We start from the raw sequence: 25,323 nt of genomic DNA on the forward strand, positions 1-25,323 counted from the left end.
GCTTTCCTTCAGGTCTCTGCCTCAGCTCCAGCTCAAGTTCCCGCCTTTGCTTCCCTCAGTGAGGAACTGCCACCAGGACTGTGCAGTCCATAAACCCTTTCCTCCCCAGGCTGCTTTTGGCCATGGTGTCTGTCACAAAGACAGGAAGCAGACTAGAAGAGACCTTGGTAGGCATAACACAGAGACACACGCATATGCTATTTGTTTGCATTTTTGAGCGCAAACACCACAGGGATGCACAAGAACTGACAAGAGTGGCCATGCCTAGAAACCAAGGGCAGCCCCCAGGGCAGGGGCATGACCCCTTTTAATACAGCTCCCGCTGTGGATCCTGGAAATGTTATTTTTTTCAAAGACCACAGTGTGACTCAAATTAGAAGGGATGGGTTAAAAGCTAATTCCGAAAAACACGTGAGAGTGTCTAGGGGCCCCCGGGATCCAGGGAAAGCGCAGACATGAAATGGTTTCTGAAGAGCACTGGGAAGTCATTAACCTCCCTAGGAAAACTCCAGGAGAAAAGTGAGGTTGAAGGTAGCTAGAACATGGCCGCATTCAGGTGAGGGGTCCTCACGAAAGTGGTTACAGGACCCATGAGTGTGCAGCACTGAGACATCAGAGAAGGACAGAAGTCAGAGGCCCCAGGAGCCTGAGGAGGGAAAAGAACACTGGTCAGGATGCAAGGCAGAGAGATGAAGATGAAAGACCTGAGGGAACAGAACACACACACACACACACACACACACGCACGCACGCACGCACGCACACAGACATACACACATACCACACACATACATACACACACATAAACACACATATACACACATACACATATACACACATATACATACACATACATACACACACATACATATACACACACATACACATATACACATACATACATACACACACATACACACATACATACACACACATATACACACACTATACACACATATGCACACACATACACACATATACATACACATACATACACACACATACATATACACACACACACACACACACACACACACACACACACACTAGTTAGGACTGGGGACAGAATGGGGGTTGAGGGTGTAGAGGAGAGCAGTGTCATCAGACATGGGGACAGAACCAACTGAGCCTCCCTTCTCCTTAAGAGACAAAGTGATAGGTTCACCAAGCGTCACCACTTCCCAGAAGATGTAGAAACCATTGCTGGGTGGGGGAAGGGCCTTTTAGACCACCTAATGCAGCAACTGCTGTGTAAGGGGAAACTGAGTCAGGCAGTCCCGGATAGCGCCTCTTCTTCTCTGTTTATACTTCTGGGGAAACCCACAACTTGATCTCACATTTCTGTTTTCTGTTTACACACATCAATGCAGACAAAAAAAAAATCTAACACACAGGTGTCCACAAATGCACAGTGTGTAAACAGCCACTCGGGCATCAAAGGGTTCCTTCTGAGCAATTTTTTTTTTTTTTTTTGGTGTGGATATAGTTCCCTGGGAGGGAGGGAGAGCAGAGCCCAGGAAAGCACAGAGAGATACAAGCCACTCTAGCTACTTTTACTCCCCTTTAAGACTGCCTGGTTACAGTCCTGGGAAAGAAAACCCCTGCATTCCTCCCCTTTAATTGGGTTTATTGTTAAAGCACTGTGGCTGCTAACCCTCACAGACCTGTAGGAGCAGGCTTGCTGGCCAAGATCACGGACTGGAGCACCTTTCTTCTGAGTCCCTGGGTAAGACAGCCTGTCTCTCTTGTGGGCTTTGGGGAGGTTACCTTGCTGGCAGTGTGGGAGAGTGGGTTTGAAGACTCACTTCCTTTCGGCTCCTGTCAATCTCCGCTGGCTCTTGTGGTCTCAAGGGTAAGTTGTAGCGGCCAGGGGAGAGAAGCCTGAATGGGGGCTGATAGGTGCTTCCTCAGGCAGCCTTCTGATAATCCTCTGCTCTGGCCCAGGGCAACCTTCTGTACTTGTGGGCAGGGACAGGAATAGGGGAGCACTGTGCCTAGTTCAGTGAGCTCCTGGCTGAGGCTGTGGCTGGGAGGGGGTGTCAGGACCTATAGTCCCCTAGCACCCCTCCTCCAGCCCAGCCTTCATTCCTTTACCTCTGGGTCTTTTACCCATCTCTCAAAGAGAAGGTTCACCCGCCCACAGCAGCATCCCGGGTGGGGATGGATAGCCTGTGGGTACCAACGCCATGGCCAATAGCCTGTTCTTTACTCTCCTCAAGCTTGGCAGCAGGGTCCCTGCAAGGCTCAGCTTCCCACCCCAGGACCAAGGCTGCTGCATTAAAATGCAGGAAACTGACACAAGCTAAAGCTGTCAGTCATAAGCTGGGCCCCTTCCCCTCCCCCTTCCCCTTCCCCTGGGCTTGGTCTGCTTTAAACTTGCCCAGTGTGGCTCTGTGGGGCGCTCAGAGTAGGCTTGCACTCACCACCTACCTGCTCTACACGCTAGCCCCTTCTCTTCGCGTAAGTTTGACGCACAACATTAACCCTGAGACTAGAGGAGGTGGCTGCAGTGTGAGCCTGGCCAGCCTCCCGCTCTGGAAACAGACAACTGATCATGAGGAAAATCTCTGAGTCGGGTCAAGAGTGTCAAGCAGGCTCCGTTTCTGGTAAGGAGAGACTCTGCCCCAGATCCCAGGCCACAGGCAGGATGGGGCCTTCGTTCCTGTAGATCTGAGCTAGACCAGGTCCAAAGATGAGGGCCACATCTGAAACAGACCAGAGTGCTCGGTAATAGCTGCCGCTGCGCGCTTTACAATCTGACAGTGGGCTTTTGGTTCATCCAGCGATGGGCTGGACAGTCCGGTCCCCCACTTAGTATATAGCCGGGGCCACTGGTTCTCAGGGGGGTAAGGTGACTGCTGCTGTAAAGCCGGCTGCTGCTGGCATCCCCTGTGTCCTGGTAGCATTTGAATCCCAGTCCTTTTCGTGTTGCCATGGTGTGTGTGTGTGTGTGTGTGTGTGTGTGTGTGTGTGTGTAAGAGTCCTGTTTAGAAAGATGAGAAACTCTTTGGGGAAAGCCTGAGGTCTGAGGAAGCAAGGGTTTAAGCTGGAGCCAGGAGCAGCTTAGGCAACAGACATGGTTCCCGGCTTCAGCAAAGAGTGAATCTGAGCACCAGAGGGGACTCAGCCCTTTTCCTATCACTGAAGCCATGCGTCTCCCTGGGATAAGTCAGGTGCCATGCAACAATGACAGCATCATAAGGAGGAAGGACAGGGATGAGTGGCATCCAATTGGCCACCTCCAGAAAAGAGGCAACAGGTCATGTGTACAGCGACAAGGACACTGAAAGCCTCAGAGCCGGGCTCCCAGCCCAACATGGCTGGCTATCTGTTTGATTCAGGGCACTTTCCCCTGAACACTGTTACCCATCAGTATCTCGGCTATAAAATGACGTGTGGTGTCAGGGACTCTGCAGCAGGGATCATGCCTGCAAAGTGCCCAGCACTGCCCAGCCTGGTCCAGGGGGCTCAGTCCTTGCCTGATTACTCTATAAGGCCTGGGGGTGATTCTAGCCAGAAAAAGAAAAAAATAAAAAATAAAACGCTCCCTCTCTAAGAGGAGGACTCTTCCTCCCCGTTCCCTCTCGCCCATACACACACACACCCAGCCAGAAATAAATTGCCACACGGAGTGCGTGTGAGTGTGACGAGTGACGGCGGAGGGCGCTGCTGCAACCTGCCAGAGCCCGGGAAGTGAATGAGATGCCGCATGAATGGGAGGAGGAGGAGGAGCAGTGAAGTCTGAGGAAGGCTGTGGCTGCTGCTACAACCGCAGGCACGCGCCCGCTGTGGTCAGTGGCGAGGCCCATGGCAAGGCGGGAGCAGCAGCGAGGGCAAAGCAGCTGCCGGCCAGAAAGTAGCAGTGGGGGTGGGGCTGCACAGCCTGAGTGTCCCCCCTCCCCTGCCAGAAGGTTAGTAACTCCTAGCAGTCTGATGCAGCCTGTCTGTCCTCTGCACTTCTCCAATATAAACCCTTGCTGTCCCCTTCTGAGAGCCCCAGCCCAATGGTGGCATTTAATAGCAGTGAGTCCCAGGCCTGCACAGAGGAGCCACCTCATGCATGAGTGTTAGGCATCGTGGTCATCTAGGTGTGACACAAAGACACACAGATGATGGACATTAACTCCTCAGCACAGCAGCACGTGGCATGTGGAGAAACATACCCGGCTTGTTTTCCTCCCTGTTGAGAGATGCCTAGTTTTTCAGCTGAAGACCATGGGAAATGTGGAGTTTGCACGTGGGCCCACGCTATAGGAAAGCGGTCTGTCTTCTAGCTCTTCCCAGAACCTCAGGGAAATGTAGCTCACATCATGAGAGACTTAGCAGAGCACTGACGGCCATGGGCAGCAGCTCCACGTCTCCCACGCCCATAGTAAATGCCCACCCCTACCGGGATGTGAACCACCACCTACTGCCCCATCTTCTCCCATGTTCGGTGTTTGGCTCATGCGCCGCACTGTAGGCTGTAGGCGTGCTACGCGGTGCTGGAGAAGACGCACATGCCCTATGATGCATGCGACCTCCCGGGAGCACTGAGTAATAGATTGAAGATAGCTATTCCTATTCTGCAGATGAGGAAGGCTGAGGCGGCCACTGTGGTTACGACTTCTCAGCTACCCTGCTCTCCCGGCTGCCACCTGTGTCCTAACCTCTCAGCCACCAGGGCAGCAGTGGAGAGGGCTCCTGCTTCTGGGCGGAGACGCGCACACCTAACCTTAAGGCAACTTGTCAAGCTGTTGGATGATTCAATTGAGCTTAAACGTGGAAATGTGGGTTTTCATCTAAAATAAAGCGCAGGGCAACTGCATCCCTCCTTCAGCTGTTTTGTGAGCAGCAATCGGCACATGGAGCCAGTAACAGGAATGGGCCTGTGTCGCTCCCAGCAGGAGGCTCTGGGGTCTTGCCTGCTGATGAGCCACTGGGTTGCAACCTGTGAGCAGCTGTACACAATTTGAGCCAGCTGCACAGGTGTCACCAAATGCCTGTGACTCCACAAGAAGGGCATGATTGCGGTGGACGATGGTGGCTAGCTGGGAATTTCTTGTAAAAACCGTATTAGAGAAAGCCTGGACTGCTGCGTGAGCCAGTGCGTACTCTGAGCAGACTCCGGTCTCTGCTGCTAATGGGTATTATCAAATCATTTCATCAAGGCCATGTGGGGCCTGCGGGGGTAGACTGCAGTCAGCACATGTCTGTAGTAGTCCCAGGGCCTTTCAGGGGCTGACGTGGAGTGAGACTCTGCAGGCAGCCTCAGCACGGCAAAGCCATCTATTTATGGGGAACTTCTCCCCAGAACAGACTTCAGGGCCTCATCTAGCTCAGACCGCATCTCTCACTAAGGACAAAGGTCAACACCCGGAGGGTATCGTGATCTGCCGCGTGCTGCACAGCCTTGAGGTGCCAAGCCACAGCGGGAGCTTTCAGTGTGCTCTCAACCCAGACTCCAGGTTCCAGAGGGCGGTTCCGAGTCTGGTTCAGGCCAGCATTGAGGAAACTGTGGTTCCAGGTCAGGAGAGCCCCCTAGTTTTCATGCTCTGGACCAGTATAGTCTGATGTAAGTGTGGCTCTGTGGATCTGTGTGCCCCTGCTTGGAGGCAGGACACACATTCTTATTAAAGATGCCACCCCTGATAACCTCCCTCTCAGCCCCTCCAGGCCCACAATGCCGTGCCTCCAGCAGTCTTGGGAGAGGAGGACAAAGATGTCATAGGATGGCTGGGGGCAGAGTTCCGGGGTAGAGCACTTGCTTAGTGTGGGAGGTTCTGGATGGACTGGACCCCCAGCACCAGAAGAGAAAAGCAAATCTTGGGGTACCATGATCCATCTAGGATCACTGATAGCTAGAGCTGCACCTCCTTGCTGAGAAGCCCCAGGCAGGAGTGCTAAAATCCAGCCAGTGTCTCCCCTGTGGAGTAGAACTGAGAGGCACTATCTGTGCATTTGGAACCACGGAGATGTTACTTAAAAGATTCTCCATCCCTGTCCTCGCCCTTCTGGTTTGTCTAGACCGGCTTAGAGGCACCATGCCATCGCTGAGTTGTGTGCATGGGGTGGAGGGACGGGGTTTGGATTGAATGCCTTTGGGCCTCCAGCAGGGCAACATCAACTCCTTGAATGGTCCTACATAGACGAGGAGGCCATGTGGAGCAAGAGGCAAGAGTCAGAGAGAGGATCCAGGAAGCGTGGGGTCGTGACGTGGCCTGGCACACATGGGCTTGGTGATGGCAGTGAGGAGGACGTTGCAGACATGCAGCACCTCCCAGGAGTTCTATCTTGGTGTAGGACAGGCCCAGACCAGATGGAGCTGGGAGAGGACGGTGAGCCCTATGGGGCATCGTCAAGAGGCTGTATGCCTGCTGGGCTCATGGCCCGAGCATCTCTCAGCAGAATCTCATCAATAGGCAGGCTGGATGCCAACATGGGTCAGACACCCGTCCAGGAAGCATGGGAGGGCTCACACATGCCAGGGCTGTACTTGTCCTGCCTGTCCTCTGGGAAGAAGTGCTTCCCCGCCCCCCAAGAGGCCAGGAAGACCAGACCAAAGCTACAACAGCAAAACTGTCTTCATCCCTGTGGGGAAGGATTACCTGAAGCCACCCGCTTCAGAGTGACAAGTACATTGCAGGAGAGGGAGCTAGAGGCAGAAGTGGCCTGGCTTAGGCGGAGTGTCTCAGGTTCTACTGACCAGGTACTGGGCTCGGATCCTGTTAGTCTACGTCGGATGCCAGGGCAGTGTGACACAAAACAAGGCGATCTGGCTTCCTGTTGCCGTTCTGCCTCGCTCCCGCTGTGTTTCAGACAGGACTTCACGTGGAGGGCCTCAGCTGGGGTGTCACCATCCGCGCAGGCTCAGACAGTGCAAAGGGTGCTCCCACACCCCCCTTCACACCATCTTTAGCTCCTATCTGAAGCAAGCCATGGGTGACCAGTCTCCAGGGCTCAGGCTGGGTGGAGCAGCCTCGGTGATGGGGTGCATCCCGAGAGTGTTTGTCCCGGGGGCACATCGCCCAGCTCCTCACCTGTCTAGTCACGTAGACAAAGCTGCACTAGTTTCACTCACTCTTCCCAACTAGACTGCAGGTGTTTGCAGGGCTCGGCTTGTGTCATAGAAACATCTGTCTTCAGTACTGGGCATACAGGAGGTACTTAATAAACGCTCACTGAATGGAAGTGTTTCCTCAATGATCCAGAGATGATCTTATATGAACACAGTCATGCTCTTTGCCAGGAGTCTTTGGAACAGAGCGCTCACAACAATCTCACTTTGAGTGAAGGCCATGAACCAGACACACATGCCAACACGGGCGGTGCCGACTGAAGGCCTCCATGGAAGTGAAGTTGGTCCTCAGCCTCAGAGGACTCTGGGAAAAATCCTCAGAGCTCTGAAACCCAGTGGCCACTTCTTCTGGGCAATCGTGTGAGGCTCAGCGCCTTGGAAGCGAAGCAACTAATATTGGAGCTCGGGGTGTCTGAATTTTCCCTTCTGACAGAACCTAGGCTGCTGAAGTCAGGGGCGAAGAGGCGGGGAAGGCTGCAGTAGAAATTGGCGTGGCCCAGGTCGGGGTGTGGACAGCCCCTTCCCTACCCACCTGTGACCAAGCCACATGGGCTGGGCGCCCTTGCCAGGAGGACTGCGTGACAATGTAGATTGTGGGAGTCCAGCCCCTAAGCTGGGCCTTTGAGTGCTCCACACAGAATAAAGCTAAGTTGTTAGGACTCGGTGTATGGGAGGAGTGGTGGGCGGCAAAGATGTTTTTCTATGGCTTCGCCTCAGCTAAGAATGCTGTGTTTTTAAAGCTACTTAGGAGCAATAGGAAGGAAGGAACACTGAGCACAGATCAGCTAATGAGACCTGGGAGCCTCCAGCAGAGCGGGCAGTCATTTCCCAGCGCTCCTGCAGGGGGAGTGATGTGCACGTCTCAGGTCTCCGTGCCCAGGCTCTCAACCCTGCAAACCTGTTGTTCTGTGGAGGGGAGAAGCGAAAGGGGAGGGCATGTAAACCAATCTTGTCTATTGTACGCCTTTGGACACCCACTTCTGTGTCCTGCCTTCTTCAAGACCGCCCACCCATAGGGTATTAGCCAATAGGAAACTGTCCCCAGAGACTAGGTAGTCCAGCCACAAGATTGACACGCCTTTGTGAAACAAACTCAAGTACAAAACTTCCCCTTCCTCATCTGGCTGCTTGATAGGAGGGGTCCGGGCATCCCCCTTCCCCACACACACACCAAGGATCCTGAGAGATTTGGAATTGATAATCTGCAAATGGCATCCAGCAAAGCTGACATCCTCTTCATCATCCTCAGGGCACCTGCTCCACATGGTCCGAGACATGAATATAGAGTGATGAGCAGGGAGAGGGGTTAAACCCAGGTCCCAACCTGTGCTTTTCACCTGGCACAGAGTTGCAGAAGCACAGCATTGTGTGCATATGTGTGAGTACACATGAGTGTGCACGTGGTTAAAAGCCAGAGAACAACCTCAGCTGTCATTCCTCGGATACTTCAGTTGTTTGGTCATTTGGTTGGTTTGGTTTGGTTTGGTTGGTTGGTTTGGTTTGGTTTGGTTTGGTTGAGTTGGTTTGGTTTGGTTGGTTGGTTTGGTTTGGTTGGTTGGTTTGGTTTGGTTTGGTTGTTGGTTTGGTTTGGTTTGGTTTGGTTGGTTTGGTTTGGTTTGGTTTGGTTGGTTAGTTTGGTTGAGTTGGTTTTGTTTGAGACCTAGAATTCACTGAGTAGAGTAAGTTGTCCCAGCCATAAGCTGAGTTGACAGACCTGTCCCCACCTCCGCAGTGCTGGGGTTACAAGCGTGCGCTAGCCCACCCAGCTTTTCCTAGAGATCAAACACAGGCCCTCGTGTTTGCAAGATAAGCACTTTACACTCTGCACTATCTCCACGGCCTTCTAAAAGGCCTCAGGGACTTAAAGTGGGATCAGCACCACTGCCTACAAGGAGTAACCCCTAGACATATTCTCTCAGTTCCCTGTCAGGTTCAGGGTTAGGGCACTGGCAGAACCGGTGTCTTCACTGTCGCTCTCAGATACTTGGTAGCTGTGCACACTGCTATCCTGGCTTCCTGGCCTTTTCTCTAGGGAAGCAGCTCTGTGCAGTTTCCCCTTTGTTTGACTCCTTTGCCAGCTTCAAGTCTGAGCATCAACCTGACCTGCTAACAGTGCCTCCATTGGCCTTAGCTGAAGGCACCCTTGTTGTCCCTACTGCCTACCAAGTCCCTTGTCGCTTGGCCACCTACATGGGAGTTTGCTGGCTCATTGCTTCCTTCCTTCCTTTGCCTGGCTGTGTCAGGAAGGAGGAAAGAGGGCCATGGTCCAGCTCGTCCACCATCACACATCCAGCCCCTGGAACACAGGCATCAGTATGTGCAGCCCCGGAGCGTGGGTGCAACGTGAGGACATGCTTCAGTTCAACTGCTAGCACAAACCTACCAGCTCCTTGTGCACGCTGTGAGGGAGGCAGGGGAAACACTGCTCCTTCACAGAAGCCGATGCAGGTAGGAGTTAGGACAAGGGAAGGAGGCAGAGCTGTGGTGAGAAGGAGCCAGGCTGACTCGGGTGTCTGAATAAACACAGGAGCTTCCTGGGCTCAGCTCAGAAGCCCAAGAGTTAGGTGCGCCGTGTGAGTCTGTATGCTGTGCACCTCCGCTAATGGACTGACTGCCTAACGCACAGATCTCTGCCCGGGTTCCACCCTGGATCTACACCCTGTTGCATCTAGCAAGCAGACACAGAGCAGTCATTCGGGGAAGTTGCTCTAGCAATTTTAGGAAGCACGTGGGAGAACGGTCTTATTTTTGCCGTTTTTCCAGGTTCGGCTGCCAGTCTTTCCTTCTGGCCATTACGTCATGATCTGGGTGCTTGAGACTCTTTTGCAACCTGTTCTGTGTTATTTGAGAAGCGCTCTGATCAGACCTTGTCTTCCCTCCCTCCCTCCTTCCCTCCCTTCCTCCCACGAAGCTTCCCCGGCAGCTTCAACTCTGGAGGGGATGGGGCGAAAGGAGGAGGAGGACTGCAGCTCCTGGAAGAAACAGACCACCAACATCAGGAAAACCTTCATCTTCATGGAAGTGCTGGGATCGTAAGTCCTGGGGGTTGGGGGGCCTGCCACGGGGGGAGGGGGGTTGGACCCTGGGACTCTCTCAACTGCGCTATGAGACTTAGACCAACTTTTATGGCCCTGGGTTCCAGAAACAGGAAAATAGCTGTCACTTTAATACCCTGGAGCCCTCGGGAGATGCCACTCCATACCCCCAGATTCTGTATCCAGTGCCCCCCCCCCTGAACATACTCCTGGATCTGTGGCAACTTGAGGATCCTGTTAGCCTGCTCACAGAAGGAATGGATTAGGGGGCACTTCCCCATATCTAGTGTCTCTGAAACATCTTTCCTGCACCTCCCATTTGGCTTCCTGGTTTGATTTGTCATGTGACCAAGCCAGCCTTGCTGTCCACTTCTGACATGAGAAGGGGCTTCTGTGGTCCAGAGAGAGTGGTGGGTTCCTCACCCCTACCAGCCCCTACCCACCCCGCCTCTCCTGTTCCAGTGCTTTGCAATCACTGGAGCCCGTGGTGTCTGGGCCTCCCCTGAACAGCAATCACACGGCTGGCTGGCTCCATGTGAGACTGCATGTCTGGGGCGCGCTCACCACTCAGCCCTGCCTGTCCCCAGGAGGTCACAGGCTCTGACGTAGACCAGCCAGCAACTCCAGCCACCAGTCTTCGCCTCTTCAGAGCCCCAGCTGGTCAGCTAATGAGCCAGGAATAATTGGACCTTGGCAAGCGAGGAGTCCACGGCTGCTCCCTCTAGCAAGATTTCTAGCCATTGCTGCAAAAGTGTCACTTCAACCCGCCCTGGCCAGGAGGCTGTGACCTCAGACAGTGACGGATGCCCACACTTTCTGCAGACAGGCAGGCAGCAGGCACCACGGAGAGGAGACTCAGACTGTCTCCACACAGGGAGCTGTCCTCCGGCTCTGCACGCACAGGGGGGACGCAGTGTCAGTGCTGGTTGTCAGAGCCCTGGCCTTCCTTCAAGGGCCTTGCCAATATGGGTGTGGCTGGAAAGTGGCGGGTGGCAAGAGACAAGCTCACAAGTGAATCAGAGATTATTTGCTAAGCTGCCTTAAACTAAAAAGAGGTGGGAGCGGGAAGACCATGTCGACAAGGGCTGATGCTCACTGTTTTCAGGAAGATGTTCCAGAGGCAGGTATGCCTTCTCTTGTGGCACTCGGGGAGGCCAGCCACCTCAGCACTGTGCACAGCTGGAGGGACTGAAGAGCCATCTAAGGCCCTGCACTTTAAAGTGGGTTAGGCATAAAGGAAAGGTGGGATGCCCTCAAGGAAAGCCTCCCTCTTACAGCACCCAATTGTTAGCGTTTCGCTGCCCAGCTGTCCCTGTCTCCTTTAGTTCCACACTTCCAGATTCAGCCATCAGAGACTCAAACACAGCAGGAGAAAAAAAATGCATCTGTCCAGGGCACGCCCAGGTTTCTTGCCTGTCCTCACTCCCCAGCAGCACAGCACAGCATTCACCTCAGAAGCTAAGACTCCAACGCAACCCCTGGAGCCCCAGCTCCCAGCCCCAGCTTACCTGACGTCCTGGTGGCTCATCTCCAGGGACCTTCGCCCCCGACCCATGTCAAATCCTGCTGGCTCCCATCCATCACACCCAGAGTCCACAGATGGCGGAGAGGGTAGCCTGTCCTCATCTTCTGAGGACACAATCAGAGTAGTCACCAGCAGTCCCTGCTATTTGGGAAGCTGAGGCAAGAGGATGGCATGATCCTAGGAATTTGAGAGCAGTCTGAAAGCAATAAGACCCCATCGAATTAAATCAGATGATTCATAAAGAAAAGCTAATTAAACTGAGGCAGGAGTCTCTCTTTTCTCGCTGCATGTGAGCCTGTCCTCTCCTGCAACCACTGCTGGCCACACTGCACCACACCAATGGGAAGTGCATTGTCTCTGCCAAGCCTTGATGGGGGTTACCATGCAGATAAATGTCCATGGCTCAGAGTGTGTGGGGATTACAGAGGAGAAAGCAGCCTCCTGGTCCCCAAGTCTGTCCCATGTGATTGACAGGGGAAAGGGCACACTGGCGCACCAGGCCATATCCCAGTCATCTGAGTCCACAGTGACCGTGGACGCTGCTGTTGGCCACACAATCCTCTTCTGCACTCCCCTTGGCTTCCTGCATGCTCTCTTTCATCAGAGCTACATTTTCTGTCTTGGCCTCTTCCCTACAGAGGAGCTTTCTCAGAGGTGTTCCTGGTGAAGCAGAGGGTGACCGGGAAACTCTTTGCCCTGAAGTGCATCAAGAAGTCACCAGCCTTCCGGGACAGCAGCCTGGAGAATGAGATTGCTGTGTTGAAGAGGTAAGTGGGCATCTGCGGGGCAGCTGTGAGATTCTGACCCTCCCTTTCCAAATTACCTTGACAACAAACAGAAGCTGTGCACACCTGCAGACTTTGTGCCCCTTGAATTGCTGTGTCGGGTTAGTCAGCCAGCTAAGCTCAGGCAGGTGAACTGTTTCCCCAGCAAACTGGCTAGTGAATTCCCTAGTTCGTACATGTCGGCCAGAGAGTGATTAGCTCAGAGAATCAAAAGCCACCTGATGGCCAACAGCAGGAGGAATCACTGAGGTAACTGAGGAGACAGCAGGAGACTCGAGAATTAGCCTTGGATGGATCCAGAGCAAACCCACAGCAGCCTGGGAGCTGAGGGGGGAGGCTGCACGCACAGTGTTCACAGTGGGGCTTCGGTGAGCCTGTGGGACGCCTACAGTGTGTGCCGGGTGACACCCGATCAGATCCATTCGCTGAGGCGGGCATTGCGCAGCCGGAGAGAAGTGCCCAGAACCACCTGGCTGGCTGCAATCCAGCAGGAAGTCCTGTGTGGAGGCAACGGACTCATTTTTCTGGCCCAGGTGTCTGATGAATGTGAATTGTTAGATATGTTCTCAAAGAAGAAAGACTTTGATGAATGAGTAGAATTTTGTGAGCAAGAAGGAGGCAGTAGCAGCACAGAAAGGAAATTCAAGAGCTTGGCAAACTTTGGTGCAGAAGCGTGGATGTGTAACAGGGGAGTATGTCCTAGAACCCCCGCAGCTTTGTGTGGGTAGCGTCGAGGACAGGTAGCGAGAACAGAATGTGTGCCGACTGGAGCAGGGTTTGCAGAGGATCCTTTATGGCAGATCAAGGACGCTGGCTCTATTCTCTGAGCGAGGAGAACTGATGGAGGGACTTCAAGTAAGGAAGCAGAGCCGTTGGACTAATGATCACACACCTGGGGTGTGCAGGAAGGCAGGTTGAGGCGACTAGGCTGGAGGGTGGGAGACCGTTATAAAACCCTCGCAGCCTTTACACAGACAGGGTAAGAAACAGGAGAGGCAGGAGTCGGTGAAGACAGGAAGACGTCTCAAGGAAAGAAACGGCCCCCATTAGGATGAATCAACAAGAGCAAAGAAGAGCAGGGTGTTTAAGGTGACCCTGAGACTAAGCCAGGTCCCTGCTAGCTAGCAGGTGATGCTATTGCTCAGAATAAAGGACAAAAACACAGACTTCAAGGGAACTGGAAGAAACTGGCTGGAGGGAACATGTGGACTGTAGATGTGTACTTCTCTCCGCCTGGAAGAGCCTGGTGGTCTTCCTCACTGCCCTGTATTAACAGCCTCGAGATGCAGCACATATCGGGTCGGTGCGTGGATAATCAGGAAGTTAATGTGAGCATCACCAGCGTCCGAGGTTGGTGGAGCCCTTCTAAGAAGCACAGTACCAGCTCTGGGGTTTACCACTGCCTATACCCTTCCCCAAGCACTATACTAAGCATTTTCTTTTTAAAAATATTTTTAAAGTTTTGCAATGTATTTATTATTGTTGTTGTTGTTGTTGTTGTGTGTGTATGTGTACACGATGTGTGAACACACATGCAGCAGGAGGAGGTCTGAGGCTCTTCCCGTGGGCTCCAGGGAGCGAACTCAAGTCGGCAGACTCATGTACTGCACACCTTACTCACAGGGCTGACCCTGTTTTTCTTTTCAGTCCAAAACCAACTAACCAAACAATAGAAGTGAGGACTTGAGAAAGCTGGAGCCAGGTGGAACCCTAGGCCCATTTCACTCACTATCAGCCTCTCCTGGAGGCAATCTTCCTCCCTGCCCAGGCCTCAGGGTTAGCCTCGCCCCTCCCCTGCCAGGACTCTTCCGCTTACCTCTAGGGCAGCACTTCACAGCAGCCTGCATGCAGGCAAGGATGGCCTGTGCATTGTGGGCTGTTTTCAGGTCTTTGCACCTACACCTTGTAGGTGCCAGTGGCAGCCACAGCCCCCACCAGTAACAATCCAAATGTGTTTCTGGAAGGCTGGAAAGATGGCTCATCAGTTAAAAGTGCAATACTGCAAAAGACCCACGCTCAGTTTCAAGCCCCTAAATCAGATGACTCGCAAGCATCTGTAACTCCAGCTCCAGGGAATCCAACACCCTCTGGCCTCTGCGGCCATCTGCAGGCATGTGCTGAACATAAATACATGCAGGCACACACGCATGAATGTATAGACACATGAGTACACATACACATACACACATAAGTAATTTTTAAAGGAAAGTTATTTTTTAAAAATATGTTGCTGGGCATGGTGCAAAATGAGCTTAGCACTTGGGAGACAGAGGGAGGAGGGTCAGTACAAGTTCAAGGCCAGCCTAGTGTACATGGTGAGTTCAAGGTCAGCCTAGTGTACATGGTGAGTTCAAGGCCAGCCTAGTGTACATGGTGAGTTCCAGACTAGCCTGGGCCTGAGCTACATAGTAACACCCTGCAAAAAGGAATGAGGGGAGGGAGGGAGGGAGGGAGGGAGAGAGGGAAGAAACCAAGAACCACAATGTAAAGAATAATTAGAGAGATAAATAGATGATCGGAAGATAGATATAACATAAAAATAGATGATAGATAGATAGATAGATAGATAGATAGACAGATAGATAGATGAACACTTGCTCTATGTCCTTTAGAGACAAATGTCCTGACAGAGAATCATTCACTCATCTGAGGCATTCCATAGGAAATCAGAAGCTGCTTTTTTTCATATCTTGACACTTCTTCTATGGTTGCTATATTAATTACTTTTCTTGTTACTAGGATAAAATACCTGACAAAATCACATTTAAAAGGAAGGGTTTGTTTTGACTCACAGTTTGAAGGATCTGGTCCACCATGGAGAGGAAGTGGGGGAGCATGAGGCAGCTGGGCACCGGGCATCCACAGGAGCCAAGAGATGAAGGCTGGTACTCAGCTCAGCCCTGTTTATTCAGTCTGGACACCCCCCCCCCCCCCGCCACTGAGCCCGTGGGACAGTGCTGCCCACATCAGAACAGGGTCCTTCATTCTCAGCTGCTCTGTGCCAGCCTCCTCAGCAAGGCTTCTCTGAGACCCAGTCCTTACACGTAGCATCCAAACGGTCTGACAGAAACTTTGACTCTGAGTCTGCTTGCTCTGTTTGGACCACCCCCGGAACCCTGTACCCATCGCAGGACTCTTACCTTTTCCCAGGATCAAGCATGAAAACATAGTGACCCTGGAGGACATCTATGAGAGCACCACCCACTACTACCTGGTCATGCAGCTGTAAGTGGAGATGGCGCTCGCCCCACCGAGGATGGGAGGGGAGGGTGGGGGAGAACAGCTACTAGATAAAGAGCTATCTTCAGTGACTCTGAGATGCTGCCCTTCTGGGTCAGTGTGCGTCTGGTGCTGGGCCGCAGGGTCACACTGGGCTAACTGCTGAGTTGGTTCGTGCCAGCACAGGCTAGCAGCTGTTGTTAGGGTAGCTCCTATGAGCAGGCAAGAGCCCGTTCATGCTGTTTGCTGCCTATAAGGTCTTCTGGGACTTCACCAGCATGCTGCCACTGAATAGTAAAATGCCAGGCATAAGGTAACCCACCAGGACCTTTCTCTGGCACCACTTTAATGATAGTAAACATATTAACATCATTATAGGACAGAGTGATTGTGAGAGTAGAAACCCCAGGTAGATGGTCCCAATTCCCTGTGAAGAACAAAGTTCTCAAGGAAAGTATCCATAGGAAGGAATTCCTAGCTTTCCCAGCTACTCTAACCAGTGCCATTTGAATTATAATAGAGGTTTCCAAAAAGAGATCAATCAAAGCCTTAACTAAATGACCCCTAGTGATACCATCTCAGACACCTAGAAGGAGTGTTCTGAGGCAGGGGTGTGCCTCCCTGCACCCTCACTCCCATTTCAGGGTGCCTGCCTGTGCTTACGGCCCATGACTACAGGGAAGTGTGTGGCCTTTGACGTGATATGGAATCAGATTCTTGTGCCCACAGTGTTTCCGGAGGGGAGCTTTTTGACCGGATCCTAGAGCGCGGTGTCTACACAGAGAAGGACGCCAGCCTGGTCATCCAGCAGGTGTTGTCTGCAGTGAAATACCTCCATGAGAACGGCATCGTGCACAGAGACCTGAAGGTGACAAGGCAGGAGTGCTGGGGGACCTTCATGGCGCTGCAGAAAGCCTGAGAAGTGGAACCCTCAACCTGGCGTGTTGGCCTGGTTGGACCCACAGGGCTGCTTCTGCCCTAAGATTCCTTCTGCTGAGCGTAGATCGCTGTTCAGCTCCACCTTAGCCTTTTCACGAACCCCCACCAAGGTGTCAAAACGGCCCACAGCCACAGTCAGACTCAAGCTCTGCAAGCGCTAATGGTCTAAGCCACAGCAGGCTTTGGGAGATAGGAGACAAGTGGCCAAGGGTTTGGTCCCTCAAAATGCCATCTACGGTAGCTGGGAGTAGGGAGGCACAAAGCCAAGACCATAATAAGCAGGATGCAGAGTTCTAGGATGCAATAGCAAGGGCGCAAGGAGGACATAGGAGGGATGTGGGAAGGAATAGGGAAGGGGTGTGGCCTCTGAGTTGGGAGCCCAGGGCTTAGCTTCCTAGGAAACCCCACATCAGGAAGAGCAGCACACTGCTCAAATAGCTCTCTCCTATGCTGTGTATCTTCTCCTTGGCAGCCTGAAAACCTGCTGTACCTCACCCCTGAGGAGAACTCCAAGATCATGATCACTGACTTCGGTCTATCCAAGATGGAGCAGAACGGAGTCATGTCCACGGCTTGTGGTACCCCAGGCTATGTGGGTGAGTCCAGGAGCCGTGGACGGGGGCCGTTGGTCTGTTTAACCACTAGTGTTCCAGCTTACTTCCTGCTGCTGTAGTGAACACCGTACCCAAAAGAGGAAGGGCCTTGTTTCATCTTACGTCTTACAGTCCACCATGAAGGGAAGTCAGGGCAGGGGCTCAAGAAGGAAACTAGAACAGGAGCTGAGGCAGAGGCCGTGAAGAAACGCTGCTCACTGCCTTGCTCCCCATGGCTTGCTCAACCTGCTTTCTTACACCACCCAGTGCCGCTTGCCAAGGTGTGAAGCCGCCCACAATAGGCTGGGCACCTCATCTCACACCAATCCTGAATCAAGAAAAGGGCCCACAAAGCTGCCCACACACCAATCTGATGGAGACAACCCCTCAACCGTTCCCTCTCCCTACATAGCGCTAGCTTGGGTTAAGTTGGCCAGCACAGCTGTGGTATAACTCGCAACTGTGTGTGGATGTTTTCACCCTGAGGGACTGTCTGGTAGAGCCCTTGGCCAATCATCTGCCTTCTAATCCTGCTCTCTACAGACCGTGCCCTGAACCCTTCCAACAGACTCTAGGCATACTCTTCCACCATCACAACCCTGACATTAGCAGAGAGCTGAGGGGTGGAGCACTTACCCCATATTTTCCTCCTATACTAGAACCCCCAGCTCGTAGAAGCCTGGATGAGGTTGAGCCCAAGGGGTGTGGGCCCCTCAAGTAACTCCAGGAAGCACATGGGCATGAATGTTGTGCCTGTCCGTTCCGCTGCCAGAACTCCTAAAAAGAGAAGCAGCTGCCAGGGCACTCAGTGACAGCAGTCAAGGGACCAGAGAGGAGGAAGGGAGAGAGAATACCCTGTGTAGCTGGCCATCATCTGATGGGCCTGGGAAGATGGGAGGCAGAGGCCAGACCTACAGAAAGAGCTCACTCCCTCCTACAGGAAGTTTAGCCACTCACCCAAAGATGGATAATTCTGTGGGTACTAAGCCCAGTACTAAGATACACTCAGAAGGCAGCTCTCTGCCTCGCTCTCCCAATCAGAAGAAGGCACAGCTCATGCCTTACTGAGCCCTCAAGCTCAGGCACCAGGCATAGATGAGCAAGTTCCAGCTACCTTCTGGGAGCTTCCTGAGATGACTACGGTAGGGAACCTTTGCCTCCCAGGGCTCATGCTGCAGAGGGGGAGAGAGATGCCACCACGCAGGTCCCTGCTCCGAAGGCAAGGACTGGAACCTTGGCCAGAGGACCCTCCATGTGAGCACAGACAGGGGTTGCTCTCAGAGAGTGCTTAGTCTGATGGGAGCCGCAAAGCTGGGGCCCTATAAATGGAGTTAGAAACGGCAAACAGCTAACGGGAACTCCCGGATCAGCGGAGGAGCAACACTGTCCTCTCAGGAAGAGTTAGTCTCCTTGGGGAGACAGTCCCTGCCTTTGGGAGCCTGTTTCGGTTTCACAGCCATTCCCTACCTACCCTTCTATCCCCCTCCCTCCCATCCCTTTCCTGTTCTCTGCTCCTCCCCTGGGCTTCCTCTCTCATCCCTCGCCCTGAGCCTACCCTTGCTTTCCTACAGCTCCAGAAGTGCTAGCCCAGAAGCCCTACAGTAAGGCTGTGGACTGCTGGTCCATCGGTGTCATCACCTACATATTGTGAGTAGAAGCTGGCGTTGGGGCGTTCCCTGAGAAGTCCCAGGGTCAGCTTGCCCCTCTTCCTCTCCATACACGCACGCACGCACGCACGCACGCACGCACGCACACACACGCGAGCGCGCACGCACATACACACACACGCACGCACGCACGCACGCACGCACGCACGCACGCACGCACACACACGCGAGCGCGCACGCGCACACACACACACACACACACACACACACACGCACGCGCACACACACACACGCATGCACACACACACACACACACGCATGCGCACACACACACACACGCATGCACACACACACACACACGCACGCGCACACGCATGCACACACGCACGCACACACACACACACACACGCACGCACGCGCACACACACAAAGCCCTCTTATGAGCTTCTTCATCAAGCCATGAACGGAACCGCAGCCCACACTCACTCACTCTTCAGCCCCCCAGGCTACCCTGCTCCCAGCCACTGCATTCTCACCCTCTGTGTAAACATGAGTTCCAGCCGCTCTGTAGAAGCATCAAGAAAATGAAAGATCAAGGCCTAGGAACCATGTAGGTTGAAGTGTGTCAGCCTCCCCACCAAGCAGTGACACCCACCACCCGAAGGCACCATCATGAACTAGAAGGTTCTTGGGGGCATTTCCTCTCCTCCACACACACTCAGCTCAGCACCCCCTCTCCTAGCCTTCCCGGGTGGTGGACTTCCCTCCCACACACCTCCCCCATGGCAGCCAGCTTTGTTCTTAGGGAAATAACACTTGCCTCTTAGTTCAGTTCTTCTGTAGCTCATTTACTTAAATAATATCCTCCTGAGCTGTCCCCTAGGCCAGGGCCTGGGCGTGTAGCTCAGCTGATAGAGTGCCTGCCTTGCATGCATGAAGCGCCCTGAGTTCAGTCCCAGCACCTTATAAACCAAGTGGTGGGGAGGGAGCTAGAGGGAGAACTCAGCAGTTAAGATTACTTGCTCCTCTTCCAGAGGACCCACACCAGGCCTGTATCTCCAGCTCCAGGGGGATCTGATCCCTCATGTGGCCTCTGTACATACCTGCATACAGGTGACACGTAGACACACATAAACATACAGATAAAAATAAGACAACCTGAGTATGGCAGCACAATATGCAAGCCAAGTGCTCAGGAGATGGAGTCAGGAGAAGCAGCAGTTCAAGGTCACCCTCAGCCACACAGCAAGTTTGGAGTTAACGTAGGCTGCCTGAGACCCTGCCTCAGAAAGCCGACCAGGCAGCTTAACCCCTAGTCATGCTTCCCCTCATTCTTAAGGGTGCTTTGTGGGGAACACCAAGAGCCAGCGGGTGGGGTGAGGGCTCAGTGGGCAGACATCCTGCAAAGAGTCCTTCCTGAGTGCTCTCCACAGGAGCAGGCAGGCTCACACTGCTGCTCTGAGACCCTCCTTGACTGGATGTGCACAGCAGCGGGAGGCTGGAAGAAAGAGGGGCGGGCCAGGGAGGAGGAGGGAATACCTCACAGACCCCCCCTCTCCCGGCTTCCTGCAGGCTGTGTGGCTATCCTCCTTTCTATGAGGAAACGGAATCAAAGCTTTTTGAGAAAATCAAAGAAGGCTACTATGAGTTTGAGTCTCCGTTCTGGGATGACATTTCTGAGTCAGGTGAGTACGGGGGACAAGGCAGAAGCTACAAGAGCCAATACCTTAATGGAGACGACAGGCCCTGGGGCTCAGACAGAAGCTGCCAGGGAGGCAGAGAAGCCTTTGCCTGGTTCAAAGGCCAACTGAAGTATTTGAAGCTAGGGCCCCAGGCCTTGCTTTCCTGGAGAAGGAGGGAAGGAGGGGCACAGTGCTGGGAAGAGGGTGAGGATGACAGGGTGTGAGTCGGATGAGAGGCCAAGAGTAGGACAGGCAGAGAGAAGGACACAGGCAGGGGCACAGCCTGGGATTAGGGAAGAGGACACAACAGACCCTTGTGTGGGAGAAGGCAGCGTGCACGCTGTGTGTGACAGAAGGCGGTACACACGCTGTATGTGGAAAATGAATCATGCACGCTTGTGAGGCCTGGTAGGTGGAGGTCAGAGCTGGAAGAGCCAACACTCACATGTTAGGCCACGTGTTCCCCCAGCAAATGCATGCGCACGGAGTGCAGGCGCAATGGTGTGACGTGACTGGCAGGGCTCTCCTCTGTGTGTGGTTGGAGCTGCCTAGATCTCTCTTCTTGGTGGCTTATGTTGGGTTGTTAGGTGGTTGGGATTTTTTTTTTCTCTCCTTCCTTTAAGACTCTTACAGTGGCCTCTTTGGAAGATTAGCTAAAGACGCATATTCCCTGACACCCACCAGCCACGGGAGTTTCTGTCCGTCATGAACCTGGTCCTTACTTGAGTCTCTGATATTCCCCTCAGCCAAGGACTTTATTTGCCATCTGCTGGAGAAGGACCCAAATGAACGGTACACATGCGAGAAGGCCCTCAGACACCCCTGGTAAGACAGGAACGGGGTGGGCTCTATGTTCTCCCTTCCGGCTCCCAAAACCAAGCCAACTCCCAGGACCCCCGGAGCTAGCCGCCCTGAGACATCAAAGACAGTTCTGAGCCAGGTGTTCATCATGCCCAGGCGGCCAGTCTGACTGGCAGGGGCCAGCTCAGCGCTCTTCTAAGCAAAGCACTTCCTGTCTTCAGACTGCATGTCAGAGTCCCACAACGTACCATGTTGAGAGCTAGTTACTAAATAGGCACCCCTGTCCTGAGGGGCACAGTGCCATGGTGTAGCTCAGTGCTAGCGGCATGCCAAGCATCCAGGAGGTTTTAAGGCAACCCCTAGTTCTGCAGATAGCGAAGTGTGTTTGTGTGTGTGTGTGTGTACGTGTGTGCACATGTGTGCGTATGTGTATGTGCATGTGTGCGCGCGTGTGTGTGCGCGCGCATGTGAGTGAGTGTGGGTGTGGATGTGAGTGTTTCCCTGTCCCCTGCTCAAGAACTTACAATGTTCCCATCTCCACAGCAGGCATGGGGTCCTTGTCTCTCCAGATATTTCCTGACCTGCCCCCTGCCTGTTTTCCTTCAGTGCCCGTGGCTCTAGCCAGCCTTCTCTGACTCAGACAGGCCTAGGAGCGGGACCTCTTTTCCTACTTCCTCCTTTCACCGCAGGCTTTCTTTACCACACTCTTTGCCACAGAGCAGATCCTTCCTCTTGACTTCCATGTCACCTTTAGGTCCAGATCCCAAGCCTGAACTCAGCCCTGCCTTCTTGGTCCACACAAACCTTCCATTTCTCCTCTTAATTGCACAGCTTGCCATGAGTTTCTCCAGCCCATGGCATGAAACACCACATGGCTGGAAGAGAGGCTCCTGGTGGGCAGGGCCCCATCCCTCTCATTTCTTCAGGTCCCCTGATGGTTGTGCTATGTACATGTCATATGTCTGAGGAACACTCAGACAGGTGAACAAGAGGCAAGGGGGAGAGCCAAGGGCATAAGGCCGTCTTGTAGAGCTCCGCCCACAGGGACTTTTTCTAATCATGGTGCCCTGTGGAGCCAGGGCTTATATGTAGCTGTAAAGGAGCAGCTGATAGACAGCTGGGCTTTGGTATCAGTGGCACCCACTCAGCATTCCCGAGGAACACGTAAACAGCCATGGAAAACACCCATGTGTGCTCATAGCTGCACCCAGTGAACCTTTGCTTGCAAAAAGCAGGTGATGAGCAGACCAGTCCCCAAAACCACAGTTTGCCAAAACTATTATAAATGTGTTTGGTTTTGCCAAAGCGTAAGACCCTATGACCTGCCCAGGGAGATGTAGGAGTCCTTTCCTGCTGGAGTCAACATTCTCCTGAGATATCCTGTCAGTTGAACATGGCCCTGCATGCACAGGGCCCTGTCCAACCTCTGGCTGGGAGCCAGGGCCACCTGGTAGCCAAATCCCCTCCCACATGCTAGGATTGACGGGAACACGGCCCTGCATCGGGACATCTACCCATCTGTCAGCCTCCAGATCCAGAAGAACTTTGCCAAGAGCAAGTGGAGGGTGAGCTGTGCTCAGAAGCTGAGCGTGCTGTCCTGGGCCCTGGGAGGCTGGACTGTGGGGCTGGTGGAGGGGTTCCTAGGGTATCCCTCCCCCGGGCAACAGCAGTGCCCTCTGCTTCCTGTGAATTGGGAAGTGGGCAGGCTGGCTTCCAGAGGGTCCCAGGGAGAAAAAAACTGGAACCCCGAAGCCTCTGCAAGAGCAGAGCCGACACTCCCCTGCTTCCGCAGCAAGCCTTCAACGCAGCCGCAGTGGTGCATCACATGAGGAAACTACACATGAACCTGCACAGCACCAGTGCCCGCCAAGAGGTGGAGAACAGGCCACCTGTGTCCCCAGCCCCTGAAGTCTCCAGACCAGGCTCCCATGACAGCACCATCACAGAGGCCCCCATCCTGGACCCAACCACACCCCTTCCTGCCCTGACCCAACTGCCCTGCCCGCACAGCTCGCACAGCTCGCGGCCTTCAGCTCCTGGTGGCCGCTCACTCAACTGCCTGGTCAACGGCTCTCTGCGAATCAGCAGTAGCCTAGTGCCCATGCAACAGGGCCCCCTAGCCACTGGGCCCTGTGGCTGCTGTTCCAGCTGTCTAAATATTGGAAACAAGGGGAAGTCGTCCTATTGCTCCGAGCCTACCCTCTTCAGAAAGGCCAACAAAAAACAGTACGTAGTCCCGGGTGGTCAGCCTCATCCTGCCCACACACTCCAGGAGGGCTGGGAAAACTTGCTGAAGGACATGAATACGAAGGTCAGGCCCACTGTTAGGCATCACCCTGGGCCCAGAAAAGCGAAACCAGCCACCAGCCAGAGAAACAGTCGCTGACCATGTCTCGCCTCTGGCCGGAAGTTACTCATCTATAAAAAAACCTCCCTGGGGTCTTAAAGTCTAGTGGAGAGGCAGGCTGGGTTTCAGCCCTCCAGGAGAGTTCCTGCCTCACGTGCGGGGGACATTCAGCCCCAAGTACTGGAAAAAGGAAAAGGCAGGTGTGTGACTAAGAAGTACTAAGCGTTGGGTTCTGGAGTTACCAGAGTTTCCCTGACTGGCGCAGGAAGGAGGAAGGGAGCCCTGGAGGTCTGTGCAGCACGGTCTGTGCTGTCAGAACTTCACAATGGCTGGGCAGATGCCGCGGCTGGGAAGAGCACCCCGTTTTCCTTCTTGCCCCAAATAGTTCAAGGCCTCTACTCGGTCTCCTTCCCAGGAACTTCAAGTCAGAAGTCATGGCGCCACCAGTGAAAGCCGGTGGCAGCTCCCACTGCCGGGCCGGGCAGACTGGGGTGTGTCTCATCATGTGATCCCAGGAGCCCATGCAGTTTTCAGGTAAGATCTGGGGCCAGCGGCCTGAGGTGAGGAACATGGGATCTGATGTCTGCAAGGGAAGTCCCAGGCCTGGGGTGAAAGGAGGGGCTGGTGAAATCCCTGCCATCACCGAGTACTCCCCTTTTCAGGAGACTTGCCTGGCTCTTCTCTGTCTTTCTAAGCTGGCATCTGCCCTGAGGAGGAGTACAGAGAGCAGTGGAGCAGGGTTGGCAGGAGCAGCATCGGAGCTGAAGTATCAGGGCTGTTGCTGCCTGGGGCGCACACTCACAGGAAGTTCAGAGGCGCCCCAAGGCTGGATGCTCCCTGAGGCCACTGGCAGGATGAGGCCGTCCCAGCCTTCGGTCCTCCCAGCCTGCCCATCCCGTTCCTACGTCCTGTGTGCAGTGGCTTATGTCCATAGGTAGCGCGCGTCTGGGTCTGTGTTGTCTGTCGTGAAAAGCTTTAGGGGCTGGCCAGGCTGTGCCACTTTCTTCAAGCAAAGCCATATGGGGTCTCACTCGGACTCCCTGCTCTGCACACTCAGTCCTGCCTCTCTGGCCTCATGGCCGGACTGGACACATCATCATAGGGCCTGCCTACCCGCATGGCTGCCAGGCTGCTGCCCAGAGGCCTGGGAGAGCTCACAACTCCAATGCTTCTCTCCAGGATTAGCTTCTCACTGCACTGAGACCCAGACCACGTCAACGCTCCCCCCCTCACCCCCCACCCGACCCACCCCCACTGCCTCACAGCAATGCCCCACCCCCACCCCCATGGTGGAGTGGAGAAAGCCAAGACTGTGGACGATGCGCACTTCTCCCAGCCACACACCTCACGCACCCCTAAGTAAGGATTCGGGGAACTATTTTCACGTTGGCCAGGTCTCCTGCCTCTGGCTTCCTCCATTCCCCTGAACGTCAGGTGCACTGTCTGTCTCTCTGTGTGTTTGCCCTCACACCCTCAAGCTTCGTGCTCTGTGTTGTGCTCAAATAAAAACGGACATATTTTTCTCTATGAGGTGTCACTCCATCTGTTCAAGTTGGAAGCAGCTCGTGGTCAGCTGGGCCCATCTGCACAGCCAGAGGTTGGTGCAGGCAACGTATACTGGGGCCAAGTGCAGGACACATGAGTCACCCAAGTCATCTCAAAGCCCTGGAGCAGGTTCTATGAATGCTGTGACTCCTGCCCGTCAATGGCTGCTGTGGGCCATGAGTATGAGG

General features: G+C 53.8%; 1 protein-coding gene across 3 annotated transcripts; it reads left to right on the forward strand.

Annotated features, from left to right (window-relative positions):
- The first annotated feature begins 1,544 nt into the window (after positions 1-1,544).
- CAMK1G (calcium/calmodulin dependent protein kinase IG) lies at positions 1,545-25,117 on the forward strand. 3 transcript variants are annotated; one of them, XM_084790921.1, is made up of 13 exons: positions 1,545-1,726; positions 9,969-10,089; positions 12,256-12,384; positions 15,553-15,627; positions 16,351-16,489; positions 17,033-17,156; positions 18,725-18,800; positions 20,333-20,445; positions 21,189-21,267; positions 22,721-22,808; positions 23,036-23,469; positions 24,006-24,124; positions 24,253-25,117. In XM_084790921.1, the coding sequence occupies exons 2-12, from the start codon at positions 9,998-10,000 to the stop codon at positions 24,097-24,099; spliced, it is 1,443 nt and encodes a 480-aa protein (XP_084647047.1). In that variant the 5' UTR covers positions 1,545-1,726; positions 9,969-9,997; the 3' UTR covers positions 24,100-24,124; positions 24,253-25,117. The 3 variants fall into 3 exon arrangements, with proteins under 3 accessions (XP_084647047.1, XP_084647046.1, XP_084647045.1); XM_084790920.1 differs by lacking the exon at positions 1,545-1,726 and adding an exon at positions 2,496-2,606 and having other exon boundaries at positions 24,286-25,117; XM_084790919.1 differs by lacking the exon at positions 1,545-1,726 and adding an exon at positions 2,497-2,606.
- The last annotated feature ends 206 nt before the right edge of the window (positions 25,118-25,323 follow it).

This window comes from Acomys minous (genome assembly GCF_964271855.1).
Source record: "Acomys minous genome assembly, chromosome: 1".
Lineage (NCBI taxonomy): Eukaryota > Metazoa > Chordata > Mammalia > Rodentia > Muridae > Acomys > Acomys minous.

Bases quoted from the DNA above. Each gene is read 5' to 3' on its own strand.
- CAMK1G (XM_084790920.1), top strand. From the start codon at position 2,555: ATGAGGAAAATCTCTGAGTCGGGTCAAGAGTGTCAAGCAGGCTCCGTT. The intron at 12,385-15,552 runs GTAAGTGGGCAT...ACCTTTTCCCAG, and splicing joins GAGATTGCTGTGTTGAAGAG to GATCAAGCATGAAAACATAG. The intron at 18,801-20,332 runs GTGAGTAGAAGC...GGCTTCCTGCAG, and splicing joins GGTGTCATCACCTACATATT to GCTGTGTGGCTATCCTCCTT.